General features: G+C 39.9%; 1 protein-coding gene across 1 annotated transcript in view; it reads right to left on the bottom strand.

Moving 5' to 3' along the window:
• Nucleotides 1-21304, bottom strand: part of GRM7 (glutamate metabotropic receptor 7) — a 673160-nt gene that overhangs the window by 204700 nt on the left and 447156 nt on the right. Inside the window, exon 9 of the mRNA XM_075938705.1 lies at nt 10910-11049. Coding sequence (XP_075794820.1) covers nt 10910-11049 — 140 coding nt within the window. The remainder of the gene's footprint in view (nt 1-10909; nt 11050-21304) is intronic.

Genomic DNA, 21304 nt, shown 5'->3' with positions numbered 1-21304 from the left:
GATGTCATTATCCAGTAATCCACATTTAAATACATATGAGGGAGCCTATGGATTTTATGAAGGATTTTATACTGCAGTAACTTTTAATGAAAAGCATAAGCTATACTAATGGAAGTCCTTCAATATTGCATTGATATTAGAAGAAAGAAAAGATCCTAGTCATGCGTAATATATGAAATAATTTTAAACAGACCTAATTTGCTGAATTGACTTAATTTTAAACATATTAATTATGCATACATCATGAAAACCTTTCATCTTAGTCTTAAAACTCAAAGCTTGTAACACAAATGTAGTACCACCTGTAACATAAGTAGGAAATGGCAGTGCATAGGCCAATTTAAGTGACAGTAACTGAAATGAATAAGGAAAATATCAATTTTTAACCAATTTGTTGAAACCTTGAAACTATCATTTTGCAGTCTTTCTTGGATGCTGTAAACTGATAGCAGGATCTAAAATAGTCTCCATTGTGCGTGCATGCACATCTTTGTAAAGAATGTATATTTGTGTGCACACAAGTGTGCACACACTTGTCTGTGCACAAACACATAGTATGCATACATACGTATATTACAGGTGAGCCCATAATTTACATTATCTAGCTCTAACCTATTATTACACTATTTTCTGTTGTTTATATCTGTTCCAAATTATAGTGGTTTGGGCTGAAATTTTCCATGCCCAGTGAGTGTAGTGTAGTTTAGTTTAGTTTAGTTTCAGCTAAAATAGTTCAGCTATTTCTGAGAATGAAGTTAGGGAAAAATATACAATTAAAAATATGTATACAGCCATTTAAGAAAACTTTGGGCCTCCATGGTTTGAAGTACAGATTTCACATCTAGCAGGTGGTCTCCCCCCCCCCGCCCTATGTATCTCTTCTTGCTTCCATGACAATTCTCCCCAAATTTGACTAAAATCACACGACTTCAAAAAAGTTCAGTTTGTACATCATCAGTAAAGAATTGTTGATGACCACAACATTTTCTGGAGATTCTGGGCACACTGAATCTTCTCCATTCAAAGTAAAACAGAAAGAGAAATCAACTAAACTTATATGTGTGAGAGTATAAGTATATCTCTGTGTGTTTATGTATTTATTTATGCAGAGGAAATGTCTCCAGGTATCAAACAATATTGAGTCAAATTATTTGCTTAGAGATAATTGTTATTCTGGTTATTTCTCCAAAAGTGCCAGGTACATTCAGGCTCCTGCCAAAAGGTTAGACTTTTTATTATGTTATTCATTGCCCTAATATGCATAACATTTTATTTCCAAATTCAGTAACAGAGATGTTTACATCACTGAAACAGATTAATCTGAGCACAAATAGATTCAGTAGGTGTTGAAGTACACAGGATTTGCATAAGCTCCACAGATGAGTGCAAAGCTTTTATGAATTTCTATTTGGGGGCAACAGAATTGCACTATGCAAGTTACCTAGTTCCCTTTGTCAATCATTCCCTTTGAATTAACACTTCTGGATGGTGTCTTTATTTAGCTTCTGCACAGATGAGATTCAGTCTCTTCACTATCCTTTGCTTTCCACATTTAACAGAACCATAGAATACCATGAAAAGTCATGAAGTCCAGTCCCCTGCCCTCACGGCAGGATCAAGTACTATCTAGATCATACCTGAAAGATGTCTGTCCAACCTGCTCTTAAATATCTCCAGCGATGGAGATTCCATAGCATCCCAAAGCAATTTATTCCAGTGTTCAATCATCCTGACAGTTAGGAAGTTTTTCCTAATGTCTAACCTAAATCTCCTTAGCTGCAATTTGGGCCCATTGCTTCTTGTCTTGTCCTCAGAGGCCAAGGAGAACAATTTTTTTCCCTCTTCCTTATAACATCCTTTTAGATACTTGAAAACCACTATCATGTCCCCTCTCAGTCTTCTCTTTTCTAAACTAAACAAGCCTAGTTCTTTCAGTCTTCCTTCATAGGTCATGTTTTCTAGATCTTTATTCATTTTTGTTGCTCTTCTATAGACCTTCTCCAATTTCTCCACATCTTTCTTGAAATTTGGTACCCAGAACTAGAAACAATACTCCAGCTAAGGCCTAATCAGTGCAGAGTAGAGTGGAAAAATGACTTCCCGTGTCTTGCTCGCAATATTCCTGTTAATACATCAGAGAATCATGTTTGCTTTCTTTGCAACAGTGTCACACTGTTGACTCATATTTAGCTTGTGATCCATTATGATCCCTAGATCCTTTTCTGTAGTACTTCTTCCCAGATAGATGCTTCCCATTCTGTATGTGTGAAACTGATTGTTCTTTCCTAAGTGGAGTACTTTGCAATTGTCCTCATTAAACTTCATCCTATTTACCTTAGACCAATTTTCCAATTGAATTATAACCCTATCCTCCAAAGCAGTTGCAACCTTCCCAGCTTGGTGCCACCTGCAAAATTAATAAGCATACTCTCTATGCTAATATCTAAATAATTGATGAAGACATTGAACAGAATCGGTCCCAAAACAGACCATTGCAGAACTCCACTTGTTATGCCCTTCCAGCATGACTGTGAATCATTAATAACTACTCTCTGAGAATGATTATCCAACCAATTTTGCATCCACCTTTAGCAGCCCCATCTACATTGTATTTCCATAGTTTATTGATAAGAATATCCTGCAAGACCATATCAAATGCCTTACTAAAGTCTAGGTATACCACTTTCAAACATTTGTGTGTGTGGAGAGAGGCTGACCTTTAAGTCATTAGCTATGCTTGTTTGTGTTAACACCAGTGAGACTTTATAGTACATACATATAGCTTTTAATGAAAACCCAGTTTCTTTTCATCTTCCCATTCCTCTAAAATACTGCCCAAACCTGTAGTGAAGAAAATAATGCAATTCAATATTTTCCTCAAAGAACATGGATTCTACTAATAAACATGAGGTGATTTACTTGGCCACAAATGATGAAAACCAGGATTTATAGGGACGCACATGTTTGTACAACCATATTGATAATTACAAGTACTAATAATCTTTCAAACACTGTTGTAGGAAGAGTGTGGCAATTTGTCACTGATTGCTGGAGGAGATTCTGAAAAATAAAGGAATTCTAAGCACACAGCTAACTCCTGAATGTAAATGGATCCATTTAGTGGCAATCATATTTCAGGCTATGCCCATCAAAGTGTTACTAAACAATTTACAATTTGAGAGTATTTATCTAGAACAGAAGAGATTTATTTATACTTGTATTGCTGTACATAGTAGATTTGAGGCTCTTTACTATAGAAATTATCTTTCTGAAAACAAATGAACTGGAGAGAGACCATCACTTTTGTTAGAGGGTAAAATTTAACCACTATTAGTACATTAGAAATGAAAGTTTTTTCAGTGTGGCTAATTTAGGAACTCTATAAAGAAGCAATAATGGGTGGAATGGCATATTTTCCACTATCCATCTTTATCGAGCCAGCATATAGCATCTTCGGTCTTCCCAAGAATACAATGCAAAGACTGATCAATACCGTCATGCCCAGTAGCACCTTTATGAGCTATAATATTGAACTGGAAGAGTGCATTTGACAAGTTGGAAATACGGAGGCAATTAAAACCAAATGAGGTAACCTGTAAAGGTGCTAACAGGCTAGAAGTAAAGCGTTAATTAGATCAACAAACTGACAAACGTTAGCTGCTAAAAGAATATATTATTCTTCAATGATGTATGTGTAAGTTTTCTGTAACTCTTTTGTTACTCACCAGTACAAAAATGAATTTGATTATAATAAAATGTCATGTATACTGTGACACGGCAAGTTGTAGAAGGAATTAAATGTACTGTGATGAGATTAAAAACATATCTGATCCTGGGTACTAAGCCATAGAATAAAACCAAATGGATTTCTTTAGTAGAGTTCCATTCTAAATGATACTTCCTCCCTAGCCCAGGATCTACATGTTCAAAATACTTAGCCATTATTAAACAAAGAAAGAAAAGCGTGAGGAACGTATTGTTCAAATGCAGCAATCAAACCCTCTTCAGGACAGCTCTTTTATGATCACAGTGTTATGATCTCTTATCCATTGACATATGTTCAACCAGAGTAAGACAGAGTTCAAAGGTGCAGAAAACTAGCTTTTCTTCTCAGTAATTCTAAGAACTTCTAGCCAACAGGAAACAGGTACACACTTGGATGTGAAATTCTGATTCCGTTTGAGTCAATGGAATTTTTCCATTGACTTCAACGAGAGACAGGATTTCATAACAGAACTTTAATTTAACTCATCTCATATGTCTCAGAATTCATTAATTCTCTAGTACCTGGATTAAAATTTGGTGCAAATCACATTTTAATACTCTAACTATTTACTAGGCTGCTTCCCATCCTTCCCCTATCAACCCCACTGCAGGTATGGGAGTTTTGGAGTTTGTGGCACTTCTTCCTTGTTATTTTGTTGTTGTTGTTGTTTTAAGTTAAGAATTGTGAGATTCTTGGATATCTGGATGGGGTTTGGCAAATCTGAAACTCTGAAAATTGAGACCTGTACAGTTAAATCCTGGACTGTAAGGGACATGCTGTGATAGGGATGGTTCCTAGAGCCTAGACTCCAGATGAAGCCTGAATGTCTACACTGCTATTTTAGAGCCCAAAGCCTGAGCCTCGGTCAATTGACAGGAGGCAGCCATAGATGCAGGACCACCGACTGGGGATAGGAACGGGGCGTCTGTCCTGAAGTCCAGTGATTTATAAGGGCTCAGGGCTCCTGACCACTGATGCTGCTACCTTGGTTGCTGCAGTGGCTAGAGATCCAGGCCTTTTAAATTGCTGCCAGGGTAGCACTGAAGGGCTGTTGGGGGGAGGCTTCACACCCTCTGCCCAATGTCCCACCCCTTCAGCATGGCCCAGAGTCTTCTCCCCCCCAGGGTCCAATAAATCTGTCTGACCTGCATGTGTTTTTTAATGCAGTATAGCCATACTGTAAGAGACACATTCTTAGTAATAATGAAAAAATTATAATGGCAAACACCATCAAACGCCCAGTGAAAACTCCTAATTCTCTCAGGGAGTGATGAGTTTATACCTCCTCCTCCCCCAAGCACTTCACTGTCCAGATATTTAAGTGGTGGTTACAAAGATCAGCTGTGTTTGACCAACACTGTGCAGTCAATCATAGAATTACAGGACTGGAAGTGACCTTGAGAGATCTTCTAATCCATTTCCCTGAATAGCAGAAAGAGGGCCTGAGACTTAAGGCCTTGTAGTAGAGGCTTAAGGCCTGGGCTAAAGGAGTCAAAAGTTTGCTTCTACAGAAAGAAAAGCTAAGTAGTGAGCAAGAGGCAATCCTTGCTGATAGGAATGGGTGTTTCTGCAGTATCAGCCCTGTTCTTGCCGATTCTAAGTAGTATTAGACACAAGAATATTCATGGAAACACACTGCAGAAGAGTGGTAGAAGAACATTTCTATACCAATCAGATTCTCCCAAAATAATAGGAACACGCTGTTCCTTCTCAAGGATAAGGTCTGGATGGATAGAAATGTTTTGATCAAAGCAATATGGACAAAGCAATGTGTGATATCCTAAAATTTTAGGGGGTGGCATCCTGATACGTCAGGAGCAATGTGTAACTTATTTGCATTGGTGAATAAAGGTGTATCTCAGAGGCAGTGTCTTTGGCCAGCCAAGAGGGCAGTGAAAAGTCCTGCCACTGACTGAGCTGCATCCATTGTCATGGGCATACATGTGGTAGTATCCTTGAAGAGTCTGCCAGATGCCTTTATCATGCTTCACCAACAATACACTTGGCTAGGTACATTAATATCTTAATGGATTTTATGGTCATTGGGTATCTCACGCAAGGTTTGCTGTGCCAGTTGTCTGAGCAGAGCAGGTTCAGCGTTTGGGGAGAACACATAAAGCGAAAACTCTAACCACTCCCTGTACTCATAGCAGGACTAAGTTTTATCTAGAACATCCCTGACGTGTGTATGTAACCTTCTCTTAAAAATCTCCAATGACAGAAATTCCACAACCTCCTTAGGAAATTTATTCCAGTGTTTAAATACCATGACAGTTAAGAAGTTTTTCCTAATGTCCTCCAAAGTCAACAACATTTTTTCTCCCTTATGCTTGTAACATTTAGTGTATTTGAAAACTGTTAGTATGACTCCAGTTAATCTTCTCTTCTCCTGACTATACAAATCCAATAATTTCATTCCTCCCCCCCATACATCTTTATAGAAATTTAATCTTTTCTATTGCTCTTCTTTCGACTTTCTCCAGTTTTTCCATTTATTTCCTGAAATGTGGCACCCAGTACTAGCACAGTGCTCTAGTTGAGGCCTAATCAGTGCAGAATAGAACAGAATTATTTCTCATATATTGTTTTCCAACACTTCTGCAGATACACCCCTCATGTTCACTTTTTTTTTTAATGCAAAATTGTTCCACTGTTGACTTTCATTTGTGATCCACTATGACTCCCAGATTCTTTTTTGTAGTGCTTTTTTGTAGAAAGTCATTTCCCACTTTACATGTGTGCAACTGATTGTTCCCTCCTAACTGATCCTTACTGAATTATGCATTTGATCCTTATTGAATTTCATCCATTTTACTTCAGATCTTTTCTCTAGCTGTCCAGGTCATTTTGGATTTTAATCTTGTCCTCTAAAGCACTTGAAACCCCTTCTGACTTGGTACCATATATAATCATCTGCATTTCTCATGCTTTCTAACTATACAGAATTCAACTTTCCTTACAGGAATTTATTGCAAAATAAATTAACCTTTAAATATTGTGTTAAAGGTTAATTTGTTTAAAACCAAAATTTAAAAAATTTAAAATGCCCCAAACATTTTTTTCCAGTTAACATGTTCCCTTTGGATGATTCCTAAAAATGACCATGACATAAGAACAGGCTCAACAACAGATAACCACACAATCAATAGTTAAATAAAAGAGATTGTTATTGAATCTGAAATTACAGTGCCTGAGGCTTAATGAAAAGCCTGATGATAACCTGCCTTTCTGGAGTTGATATGTCCCACTGTATAATGTACTTATAATGTGCAAAATGTCTGAGAATCTCTTATGGAAAAAATAAAAAAATGCTTTTAATAATATAATAAAATTAACATCTGGAAGAACTATTCGAAGAGTAACTGTGGCTTTTCTAAAATTTCTTGCTATTTTCCATCCTCTCCTCCTTTTTGGGGGGGAATGGCAAATAACCAATAGGAAAAATTTATCAACCCATACAGCATTCTATCAAGAAACATGTTGTTTTAACAATGGGCTTTCCTCGAATTTAAACTGTATACAAATCACAGCCACTAGTAACACACACTTGTGATACTCTGTGTACTGCAACTCATGCACTGACAACCCACCTATCCTATTTTACTGTACAGGTTGAACCTCTCTAATCTAGAACTCTCTGGACCCGAAACATCCATTGTCTGAAATTATTTTAGTTAGCTGGATATCCACTTTTCATAGCTATGTGCAAGTTTCCCATGGTCCCATAAAGTTTGTTTACAGCCACCAGTCCTCACTCTCCCATGGTCTGGAAAATTCTCTGGTTCGGAACTGGTCAAGTCCTTAGGGTGCTGGACAAGAGAGGTTCAATCTGTAGCGTAATTCTGATTCATTGAATGTTAAACACATTCACAACACTTCTGATCCTTGCAATGATGCCCTTCTCTCTGCATTATTTCATACTATTCACAAGTGTCCTCTCAACATCAGCAAACTGAAATACAGACCTGTTTTCATATGATAAACATTGCCATGTAACAGTTTTATTGTCTAATTACATTAGTTGTAATGTGAGTAATTTGGCACCAACTGTAAGTCAAGATATTGCATTTGAATGGGTATGAAGCTGGCCAGATTTCTGAGTCTAAAATCTAGGATTAGGCATTTCAACCCTCAGAAGAAGAGAAAGGATAAATATTATATATCGAATATGTGTGAGGGAGGTCTCTATGGGGGTGGAGGAGATTTTAAAAATCTTCAAGGAACAGTGGGAAGCAGGATGTACTTGCAGGACCTTTTAGTGGGAGGCAGGCTGATATTCCTGTAATCAGAATTCTGCTTGACTACAGGGTGTATGTGGGAACCAGCATTTTTCAGTGACATATTGGTCAGTCCATTTAAAATTAGACATCTGCTCATTTTATCTTCACTTAGAGATCTATGAAATGCAGCCAGAACATTCACTAAACTGTGATTTATGTCCTTGGTAGTGCTGTGTTAGGTGTTAGAAAAACAATCACACCATAACGATATTTGGTGATTAAACTACCCTTTCTCCCCCTGTGAAAAATTCATAATTAACGGCCAAGGTCTTCTGCATCAAAAAAGTTGCAAGATATTTTTTTCACTTGCTTTTTGTCAGATTCTGATGTCATAGACAACTATATAAATTCAGAATGACTCAAAAAGATATCAGAGACTGTAACAGAGCTCAGAATCTGGTACTGTGAATGTGCAGAACAAAGTAATATGCCTTTAAAGCAGTGCTCATATCCTAAAAAATGTAGTATGGGAACACACTTCCAGGGAGTGAGAGCACCAGAACAGCATTACCTCTCTTCTGCCCCTCCTAACAAAAAGAGCCAGAACAGCATCCCAGCCCAATTCGAGCCCTGCTTTTGCAAACATCACTGCTAGAAGTGTGAAATCAAAGATAATATGAAGATACATTGAAGCAGCCAGTCCTGAGAAAAATGCCCAGAGGATCCCAGACACTCCATAACACTGGCTTTGTAAGTAGATGATGACAAAAAGAAAAGCAGACACAGAGCATTCAGAGGCCTCCCGAATCTTATGCTTTAAGGCTTGCTCTGTTTATCTAACAGACAGGCCATGCAGATGTGCTTCAGAAGATTGAAAGAACTCCATAATGTAAGGAGAGAAGATTTACTATTTGGACTTTAACACATATTTTAGAGTTCTCAAAGTATCAAGGATAAAACTTCACCCCTCTAAAAAAATTGAATGCAATACTAAATTGTATTTTGCCCTCTTCAATATAACTGAGCATACATCACCCTTGCTGTACTGCTATGAAAATTTAACACCAAAATCTATTTTCTCATCCTTTATTGGGGGCGGGGGGGAGGGGAGGGAAAAAACCCACATATTTTACTTATTCATAGCAATACTTATTCGTTCACACACCCCTAAAACCAAACAAGTTAGCACATGTTCCCATTACTGAATTGTCTGGTGCCTTGTGCACAATAAAACAGACTTATGAGATAGGGTGGTGCCATTTTCCCAGTTTTACAGATGGGAAACTGAGGCCTAGAGAGCCTACAAGACTTCCCAAGGTCACACAGGAACACCGGGTCTCCTGAGTCCAAAGCCAGCCCTCACTCACTATAACATCCTTCCTCTCCCATTTTCTTCTTTTCCGAGTTGTAAGGCTGATATAAATAGAGAAATAGGTATACGTCCAGGAAGTCATCCACATAATAAACCTACGAGGCAAATTACTTGATTGGGCAATTTCTCTTGGAACCTGTTAAAAAGCAGCCAGCAATATGGTCCCTTTGGCTAGAAAACTCGTAGCCACTTTTGAAGGTAGAAAAGTTAACAAGTTCTAGAAAAGTTTCACAAAGGACGAGAAAACCAGTGATAATTCCTGGATGTATTTGGCCTGTTGGACACATGGCAGTTAGAACTGAAGTTGGTCTAGTAAATATATCTACTAATGAAACACACTCTACCCAAGCCCAAGGCCAGGGGAAAAGTTCTTTCTGTGGAAACTCTGAAAACAATTGTTGCAGAACGGCAAAGGCACCATTAATTTTTTATTTCAATTATAATAGGTTAGGATGAGTAGTTTATAGTATTTTGTTAATAAAATTGATATTTTGGCTGAAAAAATATCATAACTTGCAAATTAATATGGCAGTGTGCTTTAAATAAAACAGCAGCTTGAGAAATGCTCATAAAACACATCATGTCCCATAATGAGTATGGAATTTAAGAGGAAGCACAATATTGTGCAAAGAATGACCATTCGTTCCTCACACTTCTTAATTTTTTTTTTTTTTTTTTTTTGGTTAAGACATGGACTACATTAAAAATGAAGTGCAGAGAAAAGATATTAGATTAAATTACATTTCCAAATTACAGTATTTCCACCTGCTAAGTGTAAATACCTTTTATCACCATAGTATCTGAGCATTTTAAAGCAAAGAATGGCTTTAACCCTACCAACTCCCCTGTCAGGCACAGATGCACTAGACCTCTTCTGCAGGTCAAGGGACAGGTGTTCTTTTTCTTTGTTTGTATTCGGACTGGCCTTTAGTTTATAATGAAAAATGTTAAGGTTCAGATGCCACAAATGAATTAAATTTGCTTTTCAGAGGAAATACTAACCATATTCCTTCTTTCACATGGACAATGTCAAGAATAACAGGGAACATTTGATTGCCTTAGCTTTTAGCTACACTTCTTTATGAAAGGGCTGCCTCACTGCTAAGTGCATAAAAATAACCCCTGGGAAATGACAGCCACTCAAATAAATCCTCCCTCTCTCCCACACTCCATCCATTTCTTTTGCACCAAACTGGAGACACTTAGACCAATTTTCAATTCTGAAGATGAAATACCAGAGGTTTCCAGCATCTATGCATTACTGAGAAAAAGCCACTGTCCCAGTTAGTGGCTAGAGAGCTCTGATGAGCAAATAAACAAACAAACAAACAAACAAACAAACAAACAAACAAACTCTACAGCCATTAGAACTACATATAACTCAGTAAAGCTAGGGTTCTAGGCAAGTACAAACTGCATATAGCACGAAAGAAGATATTATACAAAAACATTAAGGGCAGTCCCCTATTCTAGCTCCTTGTTGGTGACAAAAGTCAATCTAATAACAGCATGTCGATGAAAGTGAGCAAGTAAAGAGTAAACAGGACTCACATTGAGCTGCAGGTCATCGGTCCACTGGCCTATCAGGTGGTAGCCTGGAGTGGTGGTGTTTGTTGTGTGGAACTGAAAGATGTCATAGCGCCCCGGTGCATCACCATTTTTATTAAACATCACTGGAGTGCCAGCACTGCCTGAGGAAGGAAGCAAAACCAGCCAAAGCTTTACAAGGCTTGTTTTATTTATTTTGTCATGGCTAAAAGCTTTAGACTGGCATCAGAGCTCAGGCAGAGGCCATCCATCATCACAGCAGTTTAAACAGATGCTGTAGGACATATGCCATAATCCTATCCCTCTTTCTGTGATTAATAATCATGGCTCATACCCACTAGCTGAAAAGCAAAAGTAAAGCAAAACTACACGAGCCTTGCTTCATATCATGAAATATCAGATGGGTTTCCCTCCCTATTCTCCCCCCCTCCCCACTCCTGAGGGAGTTCTTTAGTGAACAGTAGTCCTGTGAATGGAGCCTCTAAATGATATTTTTCCCCCTGAAAATGTGCCATCTGCTTCTGAGAGATACTGCCATCAGAAGACAGCCCAGGTTTAGTGAATCTTGACTGGCATCCAGAAATAGCTTCCTCCTCCACAATATGTTCTTATTCCAGCAATCAGCACAGAACACAGGACACTCTAGGAAAACTATTCCTCTCCCTGTATGCTGCTTCATTTAAGCCTTGTCACCACTTACTGGGAGACTGATGCTGCAGAGATCAATCTCCTGGGGTTTGATTTAGTGGGACTAGTAAGGACCTGCTAAATCAAGCACTGATCACCTCCCTGTAGACTCAAGTACTCCACTGAGTCACAAGGAGTAAGGGAAGTCAATGGGAGAGTTTCTTCCATCGACCTCTAGCAGTGGGGATCCTGCAGAAATTTGAACTAAGGTATGTCAGCTCCAGCTACACTACTCACAGACTTAGATTCTAGGACATTGATATCTGCCATATGATAACTTATTCATGAACAATATAGCACCTGATTCTGGCTGGTTTTTGTGATGCGTTCTAGGTAGAGAGATGTGAAGAAGGCAATGAAGTGATAGCAGCAGAGCTAAGCATCTCAGAACTACCTTGCCCAGATGTGTCAAGACCCTGAGTGTAATACATTTAACAATGCCTCAAGCTGCTAAAGTAGCTGAGTGCCTTCCCCAAGTATTGCTTGCCTTGATGTGTCATATGTGCAGAATATCCCAGAGGCTACGGCTACACTGTAGCCTTCTTCAGGAAAAGCTTATGCAAATGAAGCGTGACGTGGAATATCGCCGTGATTCGTTTGCATAATTAATTAGCAGCTGCTTTTGTGCAAAAAGGAGCTCTGTAGATGGCTGAAAAAGTGAAGCAGAATGGCTCCTGCACAAGAGGAGGTTTGGGGGCAAAAAGGAGCTGTCTACATAGCTCCTTTTTGTACAAAAGCCTCTTGCACAAAAGCAGTTGATAATTAATTATGCAAATGAAGCATGGTGATATTCCATGCCATGCTTCATTTGCATAAGGTTTTTGGGAAGAAGGCTACAGTGTAGCTATAGCCAGAGTCTGGCCACACATCCCAAGCTGGTTCATGGGAACAATACTTTGGGGGCTTTTGATCAGAACTGGGTATTTAATGTAGCCTTTCCCTGGCTTGGACTTCCTATATATGCCTATGCTGCCTTTCTTCTATCCAGGTGCCTTTTAGCAGGTGGTAGTCCCCAACACCTAAACCTCATAGCACATCCAAACAAGACCGGTTAGAATAAGGGAGAAAAATAAACACAAACATGTTATATGACAGAGAGGCACTGAATTCTAATACATAATTATTACATTAGAGATGCTATTATGAAAAGAGGAATTCCAACTAGAGAATTTGCAGCTCAGTTAGCATTGTAAGGCTGTATGACTACTTTTTAAAATGAGTATTCAAAGAAATTGAATATTTTCAGATAGAGCTAAATGAAAAGGACCACAAGTGTTTCAAGATACATTAAAATAGATTTCTGTGATGTACAGCAATATTGTGTCAAAATAGAAGATCATTAGTATATCTCTGTTGAAAAGAATCTTCTAGCTACATTGCTTGGGGGGAAGGGCATGAAAAATCTATTCAATTGTAGCACTGAACTTTAAGATTACGGTTTTCGTCATGATTCCTATTCTTCACTGAATTTCAGTGAGTGAAAGAAGGTTTGAAGGTGTGAATTTGCATAGTTTCCAAATTCTTTAACCTGGTAAATTATTTCATGTCTATATTGCAGTGTCTCTGAGAGCAGACACTGATTAAGTTCAAAGTCTGGTACAGAGAATCTTCCACAGAATCTCTTGTCTCTGACTCCTTATAGATACTAAGTAGATATCTAACTGCTGTTTTATGGATTTGTGCAGCCAGAATATCTGTATAGTGGGGAAAGATTTTTAAATGAATAAAGTGCTAATTCCTAGATTCCTTCTGAAAGTCAGCACAAATGGTAAATGGGATTTAGCTAATCAAGACTTTTAAAAGAGTTTATATGATTAGCCAAGCTACATGTTATTGCAGCTGACATAAAAGAACGCTATTCAGAGCACAAGTGTCCAATCTGGCTTGCTGTAATTCACATCAATATTAGTGGATTTATCCCTGTGTCCCAATCAAATAAATGACAGTGACACACACACAAAATGGGGTGTTTCTATATACTAGGAGTCAGATGTTGATGTGGTGTAAATTTAGGGTGATCGGATGTCCCAATTTCATTGGACAGTCTTGATCTTCAGGTCTTTGTCTTATAGAGGCGCCTATTTCATGCCTATCCCCATCCCAATTTTTCACATGTGCTATCTGGTTATCCTCTGTAAATGTACACCACCTGAGGACCTGTTCCATAAATTAGGCAGTAATGCAGATCATAGATATTACTCCCAAACATACATCTTCATGCATAAAACGTCAAGTTTCCCCCTTCTAAAGAGATGTAGAATAAACTTGGTGTGTTCCTCTAACAGAGTCTAGATTAAAAAATTGCCTTATGAACATAGAGAGCCTTGTTATTTCATATCTACAGATTGCAGGTTGAACCTCTCTAGTCTGGCACCCTCGAGACCTGACCGGTTCTGAACCAGAACATTTTCCGGACTACGGGAGATCAATATTGTCTAGCAGTGTTACCAATACCTCCACTGCTTGCGGGGCTGTTAGAGGACATTTAGGGGTAAATTAGAACTAAATAATAGCACAGAACAGAGAGAGCTAGGACTGGTAAACAAACTTTATGGGACTGTGGGAAACTTGTCCATGAAAAGTGGACATCTGGCTACGGGCAGTCCCCGGGTTACGTACAAGATAGGGACTGTAGGTTTGTTCTTAAGTTGAATCTGTATGTAAGTCAGAACTGGCGTCAGCCGCTGCTGAAACCGATCAGTTTCAATCGCGGCTGAATCTGGACACCAGTTCTGATTTACATACAGTTTCAACTTAAGAAACCCAGGCGTCCCCAAGTCAGCTGCTGCTGAAACTGATCAGCGGCTGATTCCAGGAAGCCTAGGTCAGAGCAACTCTGGCTCGGGCTTCCTGTAGTCAGCCGCTGGTCAGTTTCAGCAGCGGCTGACTTGGGGACGCCTGGGGCAGAGCAGCTCCCTGGTCTGCTGGTCGGGAGACGGGGAGCAAAGCCGCGGAGCACGCCCGCAGGGGGACAGCTCAAGCGCACCCGGGCTGTTCCGCTGCGGGCGTGCTCCAAGGCTTTGCTCCCCATCTCCCTGCAGACTAGGGAGATGGGGAGCAGCTTTTCTCGCCCTGGAGAACGGGGGCGGCGGACCACGGCGCATCTGGGCGTCCCGCTGCTCCCATCCTCCGGGGCGAGAAAAGCCCCGTTCATAACTGCGGATCCGATGTAAGGCGGATCCGCGTAACTCGGGGACTGCCTTAATTAAAATCATTCTGGACAATGTATGTTTCTGGACTAAAGAGTTTTGGACCTAGAGAGGGTCAAGCTGTAGTATGATATCTAATTATCACATGGAATCTATAAATGATTAAGGCCAAGTGACATCTGCTGCAGAGAGAATGTGTTAGGGAAAAAGGGGACAGAGAACCACTTGTCATTCCTGGGCTGCTAAACCTAACTGGAAAGTTTGGCTGCTTATTCCTGGTGATGGTGGACAGCTTTCATAGTGAGGAAATATATTGTCACAAGCATGCACGATAAGAGACGTGCCTTTGAATGTGTAAATAGTTAACTAGATCAAGTGCCAGTAGCTAGTGCTCAAGAAAATGAAGCACTATTTCTGGGTTTTGTAGGATCAATACGACTTCTTGTTGTGCACTGCAAATGGCTTCCTTCATGTAGCTTGTTAATGCAGTTCTAAAATATCACAGCTACTCCACAGGAGAAGTAACTGCTACTGGTGCACTGGGATTTGTGAAAGTACTGCTGTTCAAGAAAGCTCAAGTATGTGATTATACATCAGTAAGCGCATGTGCTTTCTGAATCTGGTCAGGGAGGCCTACTCCTGGCCTCTAAATGAATAGTTCTTCCATGCATCCTCTAGGCAGCTCACTCACCCTATCCAGAGTGGTTCTCTCTCCAGAATCATCATGTGTTACATTCTAAGTTAAGTTCAACAGGATAATTTTAAAAGTGTTTCGATATTAATATGTATGCACTGCCAGTCTGAATGTATATTAACAATTCATAATTAGCAGCATAGTTAATATTTGCTGTTTTTACGAGGCTTGCTCTCATTCATGAGCTTAAATTTACTTCATCTGGAAATCTACCCACACACCAAAAGGAAGTGAAAAGGCTTTTGGGTGGAAGAAGCTATTTTGAGTTAGGAATTGCACATAGCTATGTTCATTTCAGGGTATAATTCATGCAGAGGATTTCTAAGTTGTCTGTCTTTTTTAAAAACAGAGTAGCAGGATTATAAACCAAAAGGTTTGCTTACTAAGTTCAAATCCTACAGTCCTTACTCCATATTCAGTCCCAGTGAGGAGCTGATTGCATGCTTTGGCACAAATGCCCACCATTTGATTGCGAGTGTCTAACTCTTTCATGTGCCTGTTTAAAGTTGCTCCACCATTATAGTCTGTGCTCTGTTTATCTATGCAGTCTCTAACAAACAATGAGAAGCGGCAATGGGAAACCTGCAGGCTAAACTATATTATTAATATTTTCATAACTGGGGCTATTTATTATTTTCATTCTTCTTATAACAGGGAGGGGGGAGATTTTCATGAGGATTCAGGCTGACATAAATCTTTTTTTTTTCATTAAGAACTGTAATACTCCACAGTCCCACCAGACAGCCTAGTATAATGCTCTTCCCTGATGCTGCCTGCTCATTCAGTGGTGTTATAAAATATTAATCCATCTGTTCTCAACGAATAAGTAACATACATTCCCAACATACAGCACATGATGCCCCTTCTCATGAAAAATCTCACTGCAAAGACAAAATGTATTGGATTTTTCAGGATTTGTGTCTCTTAATCACCACAAAAAACTCATCAGGAAAAAAAGTGCAATTGGAGAAGGGTCAGAGTCTTGTTAAGTGTGACAAGCTAAGATGCCTTTTTATGACTCACAGTCACTGCAATTCTGAGGAGCAGCTGCGGTTCATATAAAAAGAATCCATCATTTTTTCAGGCCATTGTGGAGGGGAGGGGGAAAACACAGACATTTTGCATCACAAGTTTAATATTCAGAATCTTATTGCCTCTGCAATTTTAAAAAAATTATTGTCAACACTGTGAAACGTTAGAATTCACACTGTACTCCGACTATACAGCCACAGTCTTTATTCATTAAAGTATTGCTTGAGCTCTGTCTTTATGAATGTCATGGTCTTTGTAAGGGGGAGAAATCCCCAAAGCATGCACAGGCAAGGTGATTTCAGCTGCATGGTTATAAGGAGATCTGTTTGCATACCTATATATAAAATAAGATTGGATCACAAGATCATAGGCTTAAATGCATGAGAATAGGATACACATTTTTTTCTCTTTCACGGTGTCAGGGTATACATTTAAGTTGGACCTCTATTATGGATTCATGCCGTGCTATTTTCTATTCTCATTACAAGTCTTGTAAAAAAATGAGAGAGCAGAATTTTTAGGGTTGTCCACTTTCTAATGGAACAAAATGAACATCTGTGTCTCCCACCCTCACCCTACCCATTCCCCAAGACTCCACTTCCCACTCTGACTCTTCCCTGAGGCCCTACCCCCTCACTCCATCCCTCCTTCCCCTCGTTCACTTTCACCAGGCTGGGGTAAGGAGTTGGAGTGCGGGAGAAGTGAGGGTTCCAGCTGGGGTTGTGGGATCCGGAGTGTGTGAGGGGACTCAGTTCTGGGGCAGGGTTTCATAGAATCATAGAATACTAGGACTGGAAGGGACCTTGAGAGGTCATCGAGTCCAATCCCCTGCCCTCATGGCAGGACCAAATACTGTCTAGATCATCCCTGATAGACATTTATCTAACCTACTCTTAAATATCTCCAGAGATATTTAACCTCCCTGGGCAATTTATTCCAGTGTTTGGCTACCCTGACAGTGAGGAACTTTTTCCAAATTTCCAATCTAAACCTCCAATGCTGCAGTTTAAGCCCATTGCTTCTTGTTCTATTCCCAGAGGCCAAGATGAACAAGTTTTCTCCCTCCTCCTTATGACACCCTTTTAGATACCTGAAAACTACTATCATGTCCCCCCTCAGTCTTCTCTTTTCTAAACTAAACAAGCCCAATTCCTTCAGTCTTCCCTCATAGGTCATGTTCTCTAGATCTTTAATCATTCTCGTTGGTCTTCTCTGGACCCTCTCCAATTTCTCCACATCTTTCTTGAAATGCGGTGCCCAGAACTGGACACAATACTCCAACTGAGGCCTAACCAACACAGAAGAATTACTTCTCGTGTCTTGCTCACAACACACCTGTTAATGCATCCCAGAATCATGTTTGCTTTCTTTGTAACAGCATCACACTGCTTACTCATATTCAACTTGTGGTCCACTATAACCCCTAGATCCTTTTCTGCCATAACCCTTCCCAGACAGTCGCTTCCTAAGTGGAGCACTTTGCATTTGTCTGTATTAAACTTCATCCTATTTACCTCAGACCATTTCTCCAATTTGTCCAGGTCATTTTGAATTATGACCCTATCCTCCAGATTAGTGGCAACCCCTCTCAGCTTGGTATCATCTGCAAACTTAATACGTGTACTTTCTATACCAATATCTAAATCGTTGATGAAGATATTGAACAGAGCCGGTCCCAGAACAGACCCCTGCGGAACCCCACTTGTTATGCCTTTCCAGCAGGATTGTGAACCATTAATAACTATTCTCTGAGTGCGGTTATCCAGCCAGTTATGCACCCTCCTTATAGTATCCCCATCTAAGTTGTATTGATAAGAATATCATGCGAGACCATATCAAACGCCTTACTAAAGTCTAGGTATACCACATCCACTGCGTCTCCCTTATCCACAAGACTCGTTATACTATTAAAGAAAGCTATCAGATTGGTTTGACATAATTTGTTCTTTACAAATCCATGCTGGCTGTTACCTATCACCTTGCCACTTTCCAAGTGTTTACAGATGATTTCCTTAATTACTTGCTCCATTATCTTCTCTGGCACAGAAGTTAAATTAACTGGTCTGTAGTTTCCTGGGTTGTTCTTATTTCCCTTTTTATAAATGGGCACTATATTTGCCCTTTTCCAGTCTTCTGGAATCTCTCCTGTCTCCCATGATTTTCCAAAGATGATAGCTAGAGGCTCAGATACCTCCTCTATCAGCTCCTTGAGTATTCTAGGATGCATTTCATCAGGCCTTGGTGACTTGCAGGCATCTAACTTTTCTAGGTGATTTTTGACTTGTTCTTTTTTTATTTTACCTTCTAAAACATCCCCCCTTCCCACTAGCATTCACTATGTTAGGCTTTCCCACAGACTTCTCAGTGAAGACCGAAACAAAGAAGTCATTGAGCATCTCTGCCATTTCCAAGTTTCCTGTTACTGTTTCTCCCTCCTCACTGACCAGTGGGCCTACCCTCTCCTTGGTCTTCCTCTTGCTTCTAATGTATTTATAAAAAGTCTTCTTGTTTCCCTTTATTCCCATAGCTAGTTTGAGCTCATTCTGTGCCTTTGCCTTTCTAATCTAGCCCCTGCATTCCTGTGCTGTTTTCCTACTTTTCATTTTTTATATGACTCCTTTTATATGACTCCTATTTTTAGATCATGCAAGATCTCGTGGCTAAACCAAGGCGGTCTTTTGCCGTATTTTCTATCTTTCCGACACATTGGAATAGCTTGCTTTTGGGCCCTTAACAATGTCCCTTTGAAAAACTGCCAACTCTCTTCAGTTGTTTTTCCCCTCAGTCTCAATTCCCATGGGACCTTACCTATCAGCTCTCTGAACTTACCAAAATCTGCCTTCCTGAAATCCATTGTCTCTATTTTGCTGTTCTGACTTCTACCCTTCCTTAGAATTGTGAACTCTATGATTTCATGATCGCTTTCACCCAAGCTGCCTTCCACTTTCAAATTCTCAACCAGTTCCTCCCTATTTGTTAGGATGAAATCTAGAACAGCTTCCCCCCGGTAGCTTTTTCAAACTTCTGAAATAAAAAGTTACCTCCAATGCAGTCCAAGAACTTATTGGATAGTCTGTGCCCTGCAGTGTTATTTTCCCAACATATATCTGGATAGTTGAAGTCCCCCATCACCACTTGGGCTTTGGATGATTTTGTTAGTTGTTTAAAAAAAGCCTCATCCACTTCCATCTCCTATGTCCATCTCCACCTCACTCCAAGTGTGTTCATTTTTAATGTATAAGGCAACACCTCCTCCCTTTTCCCCTTGTCTATCCTTCCTGAGCAAGCTGTACCCTTCCATACAAACATTCCAATCGTGTGTATAATCGTTTGGGGAATGAGAAGGGGTGAAGGCTCTAGCTAGGAATGTGGGCTCTGGGGCAGGTCTGGGAATGAGGAGTTAGGGGTGCAGGAGGGGCTCTGAGCTAGGGCTAAGGAGTTTGGGGTGCAGGAAGGGGCTCAGGGCTGGGACGGGGGGAAGGGTTAGGACATGGGAGCTACCTTAGGTATTGAATGACAGGTCCCTGCAGCTCCTAAACAGGGAGTCAGGGAGGCTCCACATGCTGCTCGTGTCCTCAGGCATCACCCCCACAGCTCCCTTTGGTTGTGATTCCTGGCCAATGGGAGCTTCAGAGCCAGGGCTTGGTGCGGGTACACTGTGTGGATCTTTCCTGGGCCTTTGTACACTTAGAAACTGTGGGGATGTCTCTCCAGACCATGGCTGGCGCTGGAGCTGGAAGCTGTGCAGCATTGCCAGCAACTTCCTAGGAACCAGGGCAGTAAGGGAGCTTGATTTTGCCCCACTTGCCCCAACCAAACTTTTAACAGCCTAGTGGTGGCGCTGACCAGAGCTGCCAGGATTTTTTTTTCAACTGTGTATTGGGGTCAAAAGCTTGATCCCTGGCACATTGTGAATAATGGATACTTTTCAAAGGCACCATAATAGAGGTCCAACTTAAGTGTATACCCCAAACTGAAAAACACAATAAGAGAACCAAAAAAGTTCTCCTGTGGCTTAACCACCAAGTAAAAGAAGCAGAGACAGATAAAAAGTGGAAGTCAAATCCTAGTGAGCAAAATGGCAAGGAGCATAAACGTTATCAGCTTAAATGTAAAAATATAACAAGAAAAGTTAAAAAGGAGTTTGAAGACAGCTAGCCAAAAACTCAAAAAGTAATAGCAAAATAATTTTTAAGTACATCAGAAGATGGAAACTGACTAAACTACCAGTGGGGCCTTTGGGTGACTGAGATGCTAAAGCAGCACTTAAAGATGATAAAGTCATTGCAGAGAAGCTAAATGAATTTTTTGCTTCAATCTTCATGGCTGATGATATTGGGGAGATTCCAAAACTTGAGCCATTCTTTTTAGGTGACAAATCTGAGTAATTGTCCCAGATTAAGGTGCATTAGAGGAGGTTTTGGAACAAATCGATAAACTTAAAAGTAACAAGTCACCGGGACCAGATGGTATTCACCCAAGAGTTCTGAAAGAACTCAAGGTAAATTGCAGAACTATTAACTGTGGTTTGTAACCTATCCTTTAAATCAGCTTCTGTACCTAATGACTGGAAGATAGCTAACCTGACACCAATATTAGAAAGGGCTCCAAAGGTGATCCTGACAATTACAAAATGGTAAGTCTGACGTCAGTACCGGGCAAATTGGTTGAAATGATAGTAAACTATAAAATTGTCAGACATATAGATAAACATAATTTGTTGGGGGAAAGTCAACATGGTTTCTGTAAAGGGAAATCATGCCTTACTAATCTACTAGATTTCTTTGAGGGGGTTAACAAACATGTGGACAGTGGGGAATCCAGTGGATATAGTAT

This window comes from Pelodiscus sinensis, chromosome 11, assembly GCF_049634645.1.
Source record: "Pelodiscus sinensis isolate JC-2024 chromosome 11, ASM4963464v1, whole genome shotgun sequence".
Classification (NCBI taxonomy): domain Eukaryota; kingdom Metazoa; phylum Chordata; order Testudines; family Trionychidae; genus Pelodiscus; species Pelodiscus sinensis.
The sequence above is the reverse complement of the archived record's forward strand: the minus strand, read 5'-3'. Positions and strand labels throughout refer to the sequence as shown.